At 44.2% G+C, this 16,396-nt stretch overlaps 1 protein-coding gene across 1 annotated transcript; it reads left to right on the top strand.

Moving 5' to 3' along the window:
- The first annotated feature begins 339 nt into the window (after positions 1-339).
- CCNE1 (cyclin E1) lies at positions 340-12,955 on the top strand. The gene is made up of 11 exons (XM_040615469.1): positions 340-523; positions 637-727; positions 912-980; positions 7,405-7,547; positions 7,628-7,763; positions 8,623-8,769; positions 9,594-9,689; positions 10,044-10,178; positions 10,259-10,370; positions 10,456-10,613; positions 11,435-12,955. Exons 1-11 carry the CDS (start codon positions 510-512, stop codon positions 11,555-11,557), a joined length of 1,224 nt encoding a protein of 407 aa, XP_040471403.1. The 5' UTR covers positions 340-509; the 3' UTR covers positions 11,558-12,955.
- Positions 12,956-16,396: the final 3,441 nt, after the last annotated feature.

Genomic DNA, 16,396 nt, shown 5'->3' with positions numbered 1-16,396 from the left:
GCCCCGCCGCGCCCCCCGCAGACCCCGCCCCGGCCGGGCGCCGGCCCCCGGCGCTGCGCGCGGGGCCACGTGTGCGGGCGGGCGGGCGGGAGGCGGCCCCGCGCCGCGCGTTTAAATGTCCCGCTCGGCGCGGCCCGCGCTGTGCGCAGGGACGGGAGCGGCCGCGCCGTGAGGCAGGAGGCGCCCAGCGGAGCCCGCCCGCACCGCGCTCCCGCCCTGCCCCCGCGCCCCGCTAGCGCCGCCGGGCGCCCGCCCGCCCTCACCCCCCTCGCCGCCGGGAAGGGCCGGGGCGGCCGGCGAGTGCTCGGGCGGGGGCCGGCGGGCACCCGTGCCGCCTCCCGGGGTGCCTGGCCGCGGGGCGGGGGGAGCCGCCGGGCCGGGCCGGGGCTGCGGCCGCCCTTTCCGCGCCGTGTGCCCGCGCCTCCGCCGCCCTTTGTGGGGGCTGGGGCCCGGGCCTGCTCGGCCGCTCCCCGCACGGCGCCGCGCTCGGCCCGGCCCAGGCGGGCACCATGCGCCGGGAGAGGTGAGTCTGTCCGCCCCGCCGTGTGCCGGGCCCTGCAGGCCGAGGTCTCCGCCGGGCGCCCCCGCGGAGGCTCCGCGCCGGCCGGGCTCCCCCAGCTTCCCCTCTCTTGGCAGCGACTGCGCGGAGGAGAAGGCGCCCGCCAGAGGGGACGGGGGCGCGGAGGGCGCCATGCGGACCCGCAAGAGGAAAGCTGATGTGGCCACGGTGAGTGCGGGCCCGGCCCTGCTGCCCCACCCGGGTGCCCGCCCCGGCCTGCGGGCCCTCGCCTCCTTTTGTGGGGGGCTGGGGGCCATGTGGCAGGCGGGCCGCAGTGGGGCTTCGCTCCCGGGGGACCCCGGCCCCTCGCCCTGCAGTCTGTGCTCCTGGAATTATTTGCTGCTTTCTGTAGTTCTTGCAGGATCCTGATGAAGAGGTCGCCAAAATGGAGATGACCAGGAAAAAGCAGTATGAAACCCAGGTAACGGATCTGGCTTTAGCGTGTCCTCCTGCAATCTCACTTCACCCTGTCACTTGTGCAGTACCTTGTTACTGCGAGCGTGGTGCGACGTGCACCGCTGCCATGTGCGGTGTAGCAATGGGCGAGGGGGACTATCAGCCCTGGCTGGTGAGGCGTGCCAGACACGTCCGTTCATACAGGTTGCTGTGGAGTCTTTGCAAGAGATGAGGCCTGTGCTGGTCTAAAACATTACACTAATACTTAAGGCTCTTCGGCTGTCCTGGGATTGCAGGGGGGCACCTTACAAAAGCCTTAATATCTGTGCAGGCCTGCACAGTGGGACTCTGCATTGACCTCTCTAGAGAGTTGCAAGAGCACAGTCACGTGCTTACGTGCCGTACCTTGCAGGCCGAAGCACAAAACACTTGAGCATGTGAGCAGGGTGGTCTCGAGTTGGCTCTCTTTGCAGCTGTATCTCTACTTGCATGTCACCTGGCAAAAAGGAAGGATCCCACTTTCCTTCCATCGTTGCCTCCGTTCCCGTTGGCACGGGTCATTATCGCACTAACTGTAAGGAGTTTCTGATTAGAACTTTGAAGTTTATACTAGATGTTAACAGGGTAGCGAAATAGGCTTCATTTCTCCACAGAGCAAAGGGATAGTTTCTGTAAAGTTACCTGTGGAAATCAGGCCTACGGTGGAGGTTGGTGGTGACCGTTGCCAGTTGTCTGTGAGACGTTTATCTGAGTTATGAAGTGAAAAGTAGCTTTAGTTGTGTCTTCTAGCTCCCTTGGTTCCCGTTCTGTAATCTTCAAAACTAAGATGTTGGTATCTATGTTGGCTGCTACATTGATGCATGGTATTGGAAGCGTGATGCTTTTGTACATTGAGGTGCCCACTCTAAATAAAGCAGAGTAGCCTGGTTTTTGAAATAGGTTTATTCCCCTTTCTTTCTGCATGCACGCACACATGCTCGCTCAGTCACTGTCACTAGGACTTCAGCCCATTAATGCACAGGCAGGGTGATACTTAAGCTGCAAAAGTCATGATCAGGGAGTACAGACCATACTCATTTAGTAAGCAAGGCTATGCATAATGTGGCACATCTAACCAGAAGTGGCAGCTGGAAGTTCTAAGACTAAAGTGCTACCATAACAGATGGGCATCATTGTTTGGAATGGCCTCTGCTTGTTGCAACTGCGTATACTAGTTATCAGTCAACATATTAAGCAGGGCTCAAATGGTGAGCATTTAATGAGGGGATCTCTCCTTCCCTTCTGTCTTTCTTTTGTGCAGTATATTAAACTAATTTCTCACTTCTGACAAGGAAGAGCTGCCTGTCCTTCACCAGTGCTTTCTCCTTCACCAAAAGATTCATTCTCTTTGAGCTGAGCGAGGGCTTCTTATGCATGTTTGTTGCATAATAATAGGGTATTGTTAAAAAACCCTCAACAGGGACTCAATTTGACCTCCTTCCAGAAAGGCACTGGAAAGAAACTTCAAATATATTTTGTGTACGTTGACCTTCAACTTTGAAAGTAAAGACAATCCCATTTTGTGTTCTTGTTTGTGTTCCTGGCCTGATAGCCATTCAGTGTTACTTCAGGAATGATACATAAGTTAAGATTTAGGTAACTGGCAGTAGGCATCCGAAATATGTGCTTGGGAATCTTTCCGTTTAAGCTTAGGATACTGGTAGGATTTGGCCCTTTGATTCTGTGAACCATAATTAAAATGGGTACCTGTGTATCCCTCCCTACATAGGGAAGGGTTTTTGTTGTGACAAAGTAGCCAGATTGTTACAGATCTGGTTAAAAAAGCTAACATTTGGCTGCACAGCAGCAGCTCTTCAGTCTATGGTGTGACACAAGCTATTCTCTGATATAAATTGCCATGGGCCACTAATGAGATTATGTTTACGGTTCCAGCAGCAGTATAGCAGGCTTGTATGATAGCCAGTGAGATAGTTATTCTGTTGAGGCACAACAATTCTAAAATGCAAGTAGCTATAAATCCACTGCAGCCTATACCACATGACTTCTACATTAAATAAATTGTTTACTGACACTAGTTTATACACAAGGCAAAATATAGTCTCATCCCACTTTACGGCATCTTCATAGTCAATTCATTAGTTTGCTTCTGTTGAACATAAGGCCTGAGTTCTTAATTAGGATGCCATTACCTTTTATGTGATGAAAGGGTGGCTATATCATCAGGTTTGTGACAGCAGAATATTGCATAAATTCTGTGTTTGATTTCAGAGAACTGGCACTGCTGTAATTCTGCTAGCAATTCTCATATTAATTCTGGTGGCTTTCTGTGGACAGATACAGTTCTGAGGCTCCCTGTAAAACAAAATTCATTTAACTGGAGTCATCCGTGCAACCGTAATAGAAATTACATGTCTATGTCCATCTAGAGTGGAGAATTGAACCTAGAAGTTAGTTTCTTTAGATGAAACTAGTGTTTTCAGGTGAAAAGAAGACTGAGTAAACTCAGGAAAGAGTTTTGATCAATTTCTCCCTAGACATTTTTCTGGGATTTGGTCTTACTGTTGTCAAAAATCTTTGCCTAACTGGTTTGAAAATATCCTCAAAAAGGTTTCATTGACCAGTCTAGGGTTATCTTTGGAAGATCCAATTTAAAAAAAAAAAAAAAAAAGAACCTCCCCCAGTAACAGCTTACAAGTCTTCGGACAAACAGGTAAAGGATGTAAACTATATGCAGGCTGAGAGCTTGACTTGGCCCTAATCTGGGGCAGGACAATATTCAGCCTCTTCAGAAAATTAGAAGTAGTAGAAGCTCCGACGCTATGCAGAAAGAATTGGAACAACTTAATAACATGAGTTGCTCTTCCCTCTCCTATCTTATTAATTCTGGAATCCCTATCTAATGGCAAAAAAAATCCCCTATACTTCAAACTAATGCTTCCTGTGTGTGAAAAATGCCTAGAATTATTAATCTTACTATTTCTGATGGACACACTGAGGCTGCAGTCCAGTAGCTGATACAGATGTGTCTCTGTTACAGGGCACTGCTTTTTAGGATGAGGCACAGGCCTGTCCCACCCCCGTTCCTCTACCTTTGATATCCATGCTGAACACCCGCTGGCCTTGTTGTTTGAATGCGGTTCTAGGTCACCTTTTCCTCTGCTGCCCTCCTTGCCCTGGGTCTGTGGAAGCCAGACCTGGTGTCTTTCAGCTCACATCATGATGCATGAGTGTGTTGGCAGCTTATGTTCTTAGGTGTGGCTGCTTCACTGAAGGCTCTGCGTGGCCAGTAACACCAGTGGTCACTACCTTTTCCAGTTTGTCTGGCCTGTATGCCTCTGAAGGATGTTCAATAGATCCATTTAAATGAACGTTTGAATGACTTATGTGCTGCAGAAATCTAAGGCATGGGAGCATCTGAGCTTTAAAAAAAACCCCACCTCTGAACTCCTGGGTTTCTTTGGAGCTGCATGGGCTTGACTGCTGTGACTGACTTCAGTCACCTGCCTTCTGTCCTTTCTCCTAACAAGCCTTCTAGCGTCCTGAGTTCAGTTTCTCCAGTCTGTATCTAGCTCTCGGGTCTAAGAGAGAGATCTGTATCTCTGACCACCTGTCCCTATTCCTTCCTGTATCTGGGGTATTAGCGGCGGGTGTCACCAGGCTCTCTTGCTGGGCTCTGTATAGATTTCAAGAGGTAGTTTTCCCCACTGATTTCTGGCTTGCAGTCTACTTCAGCTCCTATTTGCTTCAGAAGCCCAGGACTGTAGGATTTCCTCCATTAGGCTGCACAGATTCTCTGTAACATCTGTCGCTTTTTGGCAGCTCCCTGCTTTTGGGTTAGCTCTGCGCAAGCCCAGAGGAAGCTCTTCATGGTTTCCTCACACCCTCCCCACCTTAAACTGTTTCTTCTTTCAGCGGTGGCTCCTGTTTCCTTACTGTTACAGTGTAATGTAATGCAGTTTCTTAATCTTGTTTCTCAGTTTTGGTTGAATGTCTTGCTAAATCTGCTTTAAAGACTCAAGGGTCTGGTTAATATGCTCATACCCTCAACCAAAATCCGTGCCAGAGCTATGGTGTTCCCTTGCCTATGCTAATTCAGACTCCTGTCTCCCTTCCCGATAGCCTCTTTCATTTGAGGGCTTTGGGCATTTGTTTCCTTCTTGTTTCTAACTAAGCTGTATGTTTTCCTGTTGCTTGCATCTTTTCCCCAGTTGTCTTGGTGAGCAACATTATCTAGTAAAAAACTGTGTTTTCACTTCTCAAAACACCTAAGAGGGTCTTAACTTTTGATTGATATTTCCTTTCAGAACATTGCAGGTGGTGAAATCTCTTAAATCAATAGTAATTGTTGCTGCCACGTAGTATGTGGGGTATCTACTTTGATTGAGAGCTCTGTGGAGCAGATCCCTTGTCCTTCAGAAGCTGCTGGTGTAATAGGCACCTTTAAATACATATTACATATAACCTTACTGCTTTTCTGTTGGTTTGCTGATTAACTGATAAGACAGCACTTCTCCAAAGGCTGTTGGCAGCTGGGCTTGCTGTGCTGTTTGCAAGACAAAGTATGACTAAAGTCTAGTTTTGATGGTGGGCAAAAATTAACTTAGAGCAAGGCTGATGTGGCCCTTTCATTCAAGCTTTCAGTTTAAGGAATCTTAATTTTTAAGATAAAGATACTATTCCATCTCTTTGCCTTCCCCCACCCAAATTAAATTGTGGCATGGCTGGATATGTTAGCTCTGCTAGATTTGCACGTACAACTCCAAGAAGAAAAAATACCCACCAATGTGTCAGTAACTCAAAGTACAAAGCAGTCTTAGCCGTGAGGCAACTGTGAAATGTGCTTTTTTGTTTCACCAAGTCAGTGGTTTCTGTTTCTGAAGGTGGTGCTTGGAGGCAGCCATTTTGCTGGAAAGTGATGTCATTTGTAGCAAGGACAGGGCAAAAATCAGATGTGGAAGCTTATTTGCAAGAGGCAAAATTTCATGTAGAGCATTTTACTTGTTAGCACCTAATGATGCTTCTGATTATTTTTTCTGAAGCACATTAGGGATCTTGTTAGGGAGTTCAGCCCTTTTAGCAGTGCAGAACAGGTCATTTTGCAGCGAGATGACTTGACTTCACTTCACTGTTAGGCAGAAATGCCAATTTTTAATTTGTTTAGGCATGATTACATGGGGCTGGTTTGTATTCTACCACAAAATAAAAATGTAGTATTTTCCTGGGGAACTGTGTGAAATGTACACCAAGATACTGTTTAACGGAATTAGGGAGGAGAAAAGTAAACCTAAACTTAACTTTTGGTCCAATAAAAGTAAAAGAATACAACAGATGAAACGTCAGATGTCTGATGTTTGCACACCTTGACAAAATTCTGTATATGAAATGGTCAACTTTATAGTTTAGTGGCAATTGCTTAACATGCACTTGCTTTATTCTGAAAATAATTGGATTATAAGTGCTTTGTATTTTCATTTTAGCACTGCTAGATGGATGAGTAAGAAAACCTCTTTCAACTACTATCTTGCCATGTTCATGGTCAAGGGTGCTTTGCATGGAACCGTGACTTCAAGTGTTCCTTCTACATATTCCTTACCCAAAATCCTGATACTGTATTTGGGCTTTAAAGTTCTGTCTGATTATTCTGTACCTGAAGACAAGCATATCTTGGTAAAACCAAAATGCAACGTGACAATAGGAGACCCTGACTTGGATATTCTTACATGAAACAGTTGTGTTCCTTCAAAAGGAGAACAGGGTAAACGTTCTTTGGCTTTAGCTGCAAACTTTGTTGCTTATTTATTTTCCCAGTAGACACCCTTCTACTAAGCACTAGGGGCCATACCTCAACTGCTGTGTCCAGTTCTGGGTTTCCCAGTACAAGAGACACTTGAAAAGACTGGAAAGAGTCCATCAAAGGTCCACTAAGATGGTTAAGGGACCAGAGCATCTCTCCTGTAAGCAGGGTCTGTTTAGCCTGGAGAAAAGAAAGCTTGAGGAGATTGTGTCAATTGTGTAGAAATGTCTGGAGGGAGGATGTGAAGAAAATGGAGCCAGGCTCTTTTCAGTGATGTGACAAGATGCAATGGGCACAAACTGAAGCATAGGAGGGTCGATCTCAACATTAGGAAATGCTTTTTTAGTGTGAGGGTGACCAAGCAGTGACACATGTTGCCCAGTGAGGTTGTGGAGTCTCCATTCTTAAAGATACTGAAAAGCCATCTGGACATGGACCTGGGCAACTGGCTCCAGGTGGCCCTGCTTAAGCAGGGGGCTTAGACAAAACAACCCGCAGAGGTCCCTTCCCATCTCAATGATTCTGTGATGCTGTGCAGTTAAAAGAGGTAATAATGAGTTTTTTCATAGTTTCTTGCCAATGTCTTGTCTTCTATTTACAGATAAAATGATTATTTAGAAAGGTGCAATGTAAAATCTTGTATTTCATTTAATAGCCATCCTGGAATAATGTTCACAAAAATGCCCATATGCTGATTCCTACGCCAGATAAAGATGATGATCCAGTTGGCGTTGATTACTCTCACTTCATACATCTAAGTATTGTGCCAACTAGAGCTTCACCACTACCAGTTCTAGGGTAAGTGTGCCTTTTTGCCACTGCTTGTCTGCCTTCCTTTGGTCTTATGATTTGAGACTAAGCATATTGATCTGTCTTAGCTGGGCAAACAGAGAAGATGTGTGGAAAAACATGATAAACAAAGAAGAGACATACGTGAGGGATAAACTTTATATGCAAAAGCACCCTCTCCTGCAACCTAAAATGAGAACAATCCTTCTAGACTGGCTGATGGAGGTAAGCTTCGCTGTGCTTGTGAGTATTACAAGTGTGCTTTTGTTGAGGTGTACTAATAACTGTCATGAGTACACTTCATGATCTTTGCGTGGCCCATTTAGCACTGAACACTCATCTTCATCTTAAAAAGTTTGTCAATGAATGGCACCAAACTTAAAAAAATTATAATGGATTGAGTTGATGGTGTACAAACAGACGATATATTCTGTTATTCATTTAGATTGATAGTGGATAATAACCAGTTTGTCTCTAAAGCTCCATGGGGTAAGCTTTTTAAGGTCACATTGCAGACAAAAGCTGCAGAAATGACTATGAAAGTCACTGAAGGAAGGTGTGGTGGCTTAGAGATCAAATGCATCTCAAAACTTCTCTCTGTAATTGGCATGTAGAATGTACTACAAGCTGTCATCTTGTATGTGAGGTTTTTTTGCTCTTTGGATGACTTGGTGGCATAGTGTCTGTTCTTAATTTTAAAGTATTTGTGAGAATTTTCTATTTTAAGGTGTTGGAATAATGCATCTTTGCAAAAATGAGGAACTGATGTTCTGACGTTGTTAGAACATGTGCTTGCATTTCCTAAAAGTTTCCTAAAAGGGTTTTTACTCTGATCTCTTTTTTTTTTTTTTTTTTTTTTTTGGGGGGGTGGGGAAATTGTTACTATAGTGGCAGTCATCTTGTGTCAAAGGAAACTGTTTAACTCATGCTCTTAGTTAACATGTTACTTTCACAATAGCAGTGAAGCAGAAAGCCAATATGAATTTTATGTCTGGCTCTTTTTTTTTTTTGCATACATCTGTAGCATCTGGTTTTGACTCTATAACACTGTTCTTGACCTTTGTAATCTCTGATGTCTCTCCAGGTTTGTGAAGTCTACAAGCTTCATAGAGAAACTTTTTATTTAGCACAAGATTTCTTTGATCGGTTTATGGCAACACAACAGAATGTTGTAAAAACACTATTGCAGCTTATTGGTATCTCTTCTTTATTCATAGCAGCAAAGCTTGAGGTAAGTATCTCTAGCTTTACTTAAACATAAAAATGTGAATGGATAGGCAGCACACTTACTGTACACTAGATGCATTTTGGCAAGCTTTATGGAGTTTGCTATGACTTTTCAGCTGGGAGACAGAAAAAAGATCCTTTTTTCTCTTCAAAATTCCTCCTTTTTCTGTTTTTGGGTAGGTTTTTTTAGAAGTGGCTAAAATTAAGACTAGCTAACATCACAGTGTATATTTTTAATTTTAAAAAGATAAGTGTTTTTGGTGCTAGAATAAATCTAAACTTTAATTGCAGTTGCCAAATGAGTGTTTCACTGGCTGTTTTACACAGAGACCACTTGTTGCAATTCTGTTGTCAGTGGAGTCCCTACTGGATGATAGTCTGAGCTATTCTTTATTTACTGGAACAAATTGAACTATTAAAGTACATAGTGCTTTTTAAGTTCTTACTGTTTGAGGGCTATTATTCTTCAATCTGTTCTTCTCAAGCAAGGGATAAAAGGCCTTTTCTTTAGGACGTATAAAAAAATCTTGATGTCAAATTATGGTACCATCTTAGTGCTGCTGTAGTCAAACATAATGCATGTTGTACTGATCTATCAAAAGTGAAAGGCGAAGGCTATGAGCAGGAAGATTGAAAAAGAAACTTGTGTATATTAAAGGCAGAGGATAACACCATGAGTTAGGATAGGGGGAGTTGGTTCTTTTTCTTTTCCCTTCTATTTTGAAATGCTGAGGTAGTGGTGAGTTGTAGTTTGTTTTGTTTTTTTAAGCCTGTGAGACTAGTTACAACCTCTTCCACAAATTAAATATTTGATCTTGTATCTTTCAGGAAATTTACCCACCAAAGTTGCACCAGTTTGCCTATGTTACAGATGGAGCTTGTACAGAAGACGAAATCCTCAGTATGGAATTGATCATTATGAAGGTAGTATTTCAAAGTGGACTCGGTTCTACTTCAGTTTTTAAAAACATACAGCATAATCGGACTCAAAGCAGAGAGCCTCAGTTAAATCTTACGTGCTGCTCAGCGGCACAATTTCTCTTTCTAATTAGAAAACAGTGTTCTCTAGGTAACAAGTGAATTAAAGCATCCACCATTACAAAATGAATTGTTCCCCCACTTTATCAGCAGGAAGAGGGATAGGATTAGACTTGCTTGTTTCAAGGATGCCTTGACCAACTGGAATTCCAGCTTCTGACTTGGAGTAACTAAAGTTGCATCGTTTAAGTTAAGAACTTTTTATTAATACTGAAGTCTCATGCATGTCTACTCTTGCAGGCTCTTAATTGGAACTTAAATCCACTGACTGTTATATCGTGGCTGAACATTTACATGCAAGTTGCATATTTAAATGAGCTTTATGAGGTATTGCTGCCACAATATCCACAGCAAATATTTGTACAAATAGCAGAGGTAAGACTGTTTTCTCTCCTCAAATGCTATTTCACCTGGAAAAAAGTATTCTTGTGACGGAAACATCTGTTGTCTTGTAGCTCTTGGATCTCTGTGTGCTGGATATTGGCTGCTTGGAATATACATATGGAGTACTTGCAGCTTCTGCTTTGTATCACTTCTCCTCATCTGAGTTGATGCAGAAAGTTTCAGGTATTGGCATTTATAAACTAAGTTTAATGTGTTTACAAATGTGAAGTCTTCATTCAGGCAGATAAGCATATGTCTTGTCTTGCAGGTTATGAATGGTGTGAGATAGAGGAATGTGTAAAATGGATGGTTCCATTTGCAATGGCTATAAGGGAAGTAGGAAGCTCCAAACTCAAACACTTTAGAGGTATAGCTCCTGAAGACTTGCACAATATACAGACGCACATAAACAGCTTGGATTTGCTGGTACGTATGTGCCTAATGAAGACACGTCTGTCTGTAAAATCTCTGAAGTCTTGTTTCTTTGGTTAGAACATGCAGTAAACTTAAGCGAAGCATTATCAGAGTGCGACTGAGTATATTCAGATGATAAAAGGTGTAAAGTTCTTGGGACAGCCTTGTCTTGGGCCTGACTTATTCAGTATTTAGTTTGAGGTGATTGTGACTTAAGCCTCTCATCTCAAACAGCAAATAATTACTCAAGAAATCAGAAGCATATCTCTACCCTTTGGGATACTTCAAATACCTTATGTTAGACCTCTCTGTATAGGAAATACAGGTAATACAACCTTGTCTGGTAAAAAAGAAAGTGAAGACTGATCACTTGAGTGATCTTATGGGACTGTTATGTTACAGTGGGGGTTGACAAGAAGTTGAGCAAGAGTGGTTTTTAGCATGAGAAACATGCAAAGGATCAAAATCTTGTCCAACAAATTGTAGTTCATCTAAGCTGTTGGGGGTGGGTGGGTGTGTTCTATTTATTTAGGTGGTTTAATTGCAATAGAAGTTACAGCTCTTCCTCTTCAGTTGCTTCTGAGTTTTGCTGACTTGAAGATACAAGTACCATAATGCTGATCATCAGATCCCAAAAGTTAATACTGATCTCTTGGAGTTCACTAACTATTGTGTACTGCATGATTTATCAGTTACTGCTGGGGAGTTGGATACAGAGATGTATTTCTATATCGGCAATCTATCAAGTTATAGAACACTGAATTACATTGGTACATCTATGCAACAGATCAAAGTAAAGAGATTGTTTTCTTCTCCTTTTCCTATGCTTTCAGGACAAAGCTCAAGCAAAACAAGCCATGTTGGCTGAGCAAAATAGGACTTCACCTTTCCCAACTGGTGTCCTTACACCACCACAGAGTAGTAAGAAACAGTCTTCTGGACTGAAGCCAATATGACTTTAGAAACTGTTGACAGACAGTTTTGCTGAAGTGCCTGTTCTGCTGGTTCTAACTCCTGCTCCATTATGGAAATGCTGCCAGTGAAGTTCATAAGCTTTTATGGAATCTGAAAAGGAAAACTTACTTTTTTCGTGACAGAAGAATTTTTCTATTTGAAATATTTTTATTGAACATTAAAGTATTTTTAAAGAAATGGATCAAGTACACCAGCCACTTAAAAGAACACCGAAGAGTGCTCCAAATGCTGCTATGGAGGGTGATGCTTGATGTGATCAACTGTTCAGAAAAAGGGCTTGAAGTTTAGGTTAGTTACTGTGCCTGTTTGTCCTTTGGATAATCCGCAGTCATACTGTCCGCTGTTGACAAATGGGTAAAAAGTGCTGTGGAAGACAACATTTCAAAGCCTCTTTTTCAAATGGTTGGCTTACAACTTGATGCCTTTTTAAAACCTCTTTATTGTAAATGCTGCTATGTCTCTGTGTATCCATTTTTAATAAAAATGCTGTCTAAGACAGCTGGTTTTATGTATATTCCTATTTTTCTTTTAATTACGGTCAGCTAAGGTTTTTCAGCCTGTGACCACTAGCAGTGTGGGAGTTGGGGATGAATTATGTAGTAACTATTGCTTTATTTATTTACCACTACTGGCTTATGGATTGGAACTTTCTTTTTGGATACCAAGATAAAATTGTCATGTTGGGCTACGTGGATTTCCTTAGGCAGATGCAGCTGGCTAGGGAAGAGATAATAAACATGACAAGTACATGGGGAATCCCTCCACAACACATTTCCTAATGATCAGCATATTGGGAAATTCTTGAGTGAGTCTGATTGTCAGGCTTAATAGCAAGAAGTGATCAGTAGGAAAACCCTGCCTTTTCATCGAAACATCATTTAAACATTGGGATTCTGGCATAGTAATTTGACAATTAATCATCTGTGCAAAATTGAACTCTGGAGTGGTGTGTGCCTTTACAGGAGTTGTCCTTGACCTTTGCAAGGTCTGAGAACTTGTGAAGTCATAGTAAGGAGTTTTCTGGAAAGTCATGTTTCTGGGGAAAGGGGGAACGGAAATAAATGTAAAAAATGGTTGCTTGTTTTTCTTATGATGTTCACTTTGAAGGACTGTTCAACAACACTGAAAACTTTTCTGAGACTACGAGGATTCATCGTGTCCTCCTGCAGATAACTTAAATGCTACAACACTTATTTCAGGAAGCTCCTACTCTGCTGTTGGTAAATTTTTCTAAACAGTGAGGCTTTTCCCAGCAAGGCAGTGTGTTTGTGTTTTGGATTTTTTTAAGTTATTCTCCCTTTTGCTTTTCCCTGACCCAGTATTCTGATAAATGTTAAAAGCTTTAATAAAAACAGCTATGGTAACTAATGGTAAGCAAATTATTTGGTGCTTCTGGCTTTTTTTTTTTTCTTCCCTTGTAGTGGATGGTTGTGGGTTTTGTGCTAACAAAATAAGTATAAATGTTAGCTGAACAAGTTTGCTGGTGCCAGTTCAGAGAGGTTTTAATCTGAGAACTGCATGTCCTGGACAAAGGAATGTTATATTTGCATCTTACTGAAAAGGTTTGTAACATTGGAGGAATTGTCAAGGCACACTTTAGTACTTTGTCCTTAAGTTTAAAACACAAAACAGGAGCAGGGGACACAGAACAGTAACCTTCCTGGAAGATAATCTCTAGGCTCAATTCCCAAATTGCCAGCCAAGCTTCAGTACTACTCCTTTTGCTGTTACTTTTCAGTATTTAAGTATGTGTTTCATCTGTTTCCAAAAAAAAAAAAAAACAACCAACCCTGAAATTGTAACTGGCCTCTTATAAACAAGGATTACATTTTCTTTATAACTCTTAACTGTTCAAGAAAATGTTCTGTAATTCTAGATATGAAGAATTCTAACTTTCAGTTTAAGCTAAATATGACATTATAGTTAATGCCTATTTGAGAGTGGATGCAGGTGTTCCATGTGTTCTTTGGGCTGTGTGGGAAACCTGTATCTGAAAAAGATAGAGAGATATATATATCTGTGAATGAAACTGTTCAGATAGCAGGCCTCTTTCTAAATTGGATCTCTGTTTCAGATGGTAATCCTGCTAATTTTATAACTCCCTGCCCCCAGAAGTTTAACCTTGATTTCGATGGGAAGCAGTCTGTTCAGAGCACGGAGACGGCAGCTTGGCAGCTTTGCAGGTAGGAACGCAATCATGTGCCAGGGGTGCGGTACTTTCCAGCAGGGGTGATTTTAAAAGCTATTTTCTTACTTTCTCATTTTTCTCTCATGCTTCAAGCATCTTTGTTTCTGGTTGTCTTGCGACATGTGGATGCTTCTGTCTCGGTGTGCTGTCTTTCTAGGGTAGCTTGAAAAAATTATGCACTGATTGCCACAGGTTGAAAACCATTTTAGGGAGGAGCGGTGCAGCTGATTTTAAGGAAGATAGTTGTCCTTATTGGAAAAAATAAACAATTAAAAACCAAAACAAAACCAAGAGAGAATTGCCTCCGTATTTCTTTGCCTGAGGATGCCATTCTAAATTCTCTCTGGTCCTGGACCAACCTGGAGGCAGATTGATGGCAGGTGGGGAGAAGCAAGTGGGCAGTTCTGCCTGGCTAGGGAAGAGATAAAGGTGTCATGTGTTTGCAAGGGGGCTGAAGGTAATACCAAATTTGAGTTCCCGCAAGCTGCTTCTGGTTCTAAGCAGGTTACCTGCGAGGTGGGAAGGGCAGCCCCAGGGCAATGGGTGAGGCTGCTGTCCTTGGCACGGGAGCGTGGGGACCCCCAGAAAGCAGTTTAGCTTAGCTGGGCATTGCTGCATGCTCCTCAACTGGGAACTCTCTCCCTTTAATAGCTACAGACCAGCGTAAAGCGTGCTGCAAGGTAAATTGAACTCTGTGGTAACCCAGGTGGCATACGATTATCTTCCTCCTCCCAAAAGGTTTGTCATAACCACGTATCGACACCTCACCTTGGTCTGAAAGCTGGGGGCATCAGAGAAAATCTGAACACGAGAAATCCAGTGCTGGTTTTGTATTCCGGCTGCTCTAAGGTTGAATGTTGGCAGCGGCTGTGGCTGGGTTGGAGGGAACAGCCCCCAAAGGAGGGAGCTGGGGCCTGGGGGTGGGCTTGGCGAGGGGGAGCGCCGGGGAGCAGAAAGGGTGAGGATGCGGAGGTCCGCGCTGGGTCTGCCAGATGCTGAGCTGCTGAGAATGCTGTCATCATCTCACAGCAGCTCGTAGAACCAGCTCTGCGTAGCTCATCTCCTGTAAAGCAGCGGGACGGTCTGCCTGGGGCTGTCTATCAGTTTCTCGGTCTCAGGTCAGCATCTTCTCTTGGTTCTCAGGGATTACAGCATGACGGGTTTTATTACATCCCTGCTTGCGTGGGGCAGAGGTAAGCAGCCGGCATGAGTTCCATGGAGTGCTTGGGCAGGTACGCAGCCGGGCACCCCACGGGAGCTGCAGGCCCTGCGAGCTCTCCTGGCCTGGCTCACGTTTCTCTCGACGCTGGGTGCCGTTCCCTTCGCCTACAGCACAGCCGGCTGGTCTCGCAGCAGCCTGAATTCGGCCGGCCGGGTAAAATGTGCTGCCTCCGACTGGGCTGGGTGCGGAGCTGGGTGCAAGCGTAGGAGCCTTACCGCAGCATCGCCTCGGGGGAGGCACCGGGGCACCTGAACTTCAGCTTGGGAGCGGCCGAAGGCCACAGCTGGCTTTCCCCCAGGCTTTCGTGGGAGTAACATCCACTCAGGGTGCTGCGAGGTTGGGTAAAATCCATTAGGAAACTGTCAGGGGGCCCACGTACGGTGCAGCGGGGCAGCTGGCAACTGCACAGGTTGGCGTTGGACGGACCCGCTGCCGCTTCACCTTGTTTGTTGGCATCGATCGTCTGTTTTGGGAACGTGCTTTCTCCGGGTATTTAACAACGTGCATTTAAGGCGTTAGGTTACTCATACCCTCATCTTCCGAACCTTGCCCTCCCCTCAAAAAAAGGGAGACGCCAGCATATACTGTGAAATAACACGGGTTAATTGTCTATCCTTGAATTTGCTGGGGATGAGGCACTGCGGCTCCTCGCTGGCGAGGCTGAGGTCAGCTTGACCTGGGCTCTTGTAAACTCTCTATAGAGATCTGCTGGGGCTGGGCACGTAACTCGGGCACGCGGCTGGGGCGTGTGGCACCGCCGGTGGGAAGCAGCTTGGCTCTCCTTCCTCTCCTGCTCCTGCTGCCCTCGCCCCGGCCGGCAGCGCCCGTGCCGTGGGGTGCAGACCCACTGAGGGGGGTGGGCAGTCAAGGTGGAGTCACCGAGACATCTGGAGGTCTTGTTTCATTTTTTTAACTATATGAAACCTTACTTTTGCGAGGCAGGAGGTGATGACTAAATACAAATGCAAGAAGACCTTAATGTCCACTTCTTGCCGTTATAGCATTCGATTTCTAGCTAATTTGTGAAACTTCTGTGCTTTGAAGTTAAGGCTCTGGCGAAGCAGTAACTTGGCTTGAGTGGCTGAACAGTATTTTGGAGATGGGCTCTTTCAGCCACGCTACCGGCAAACAAGTCACGTTATGTCTTACCTTTGAAATACAAAACCCGTTTCTCACAAGTTTTGAGTAAACTGAAGCAACTTATACTTAATCAAACATTTAATTAAGACTGCAGAATATTGCGATACTACATAATCTGTCTCCTTTTGGTCTCTTGAAATAATCGGCTCATGCCAAGCACAAAAGGATAAGTTTGTGTATGAAGCTTTTAATTTCTGTTTATGGTGAATTTGAGATTATAAAAAGGAGTAAAGTATTCTTTGTAGACTGAATAAAACCAGGGTTTTCAAA

Source organism: Falco naumanni, chromosome 15, assembly GCF_017639655.2.
Source record: "Falco naumanni isolate bFalNau1 chromosome 15, bFalNau1.pat, whole genome shotgun sequence".
Lineage (NCBI taxonomy): Eukaryota > Metazoa > Chordata > Aves > Falconiformes > Falconidae > Falco > Falco naumanni.
Note: the sequence above shows the minus strand (reverse complement) of the source record. Positions and strands in the feature narration are given on the sequence as shown.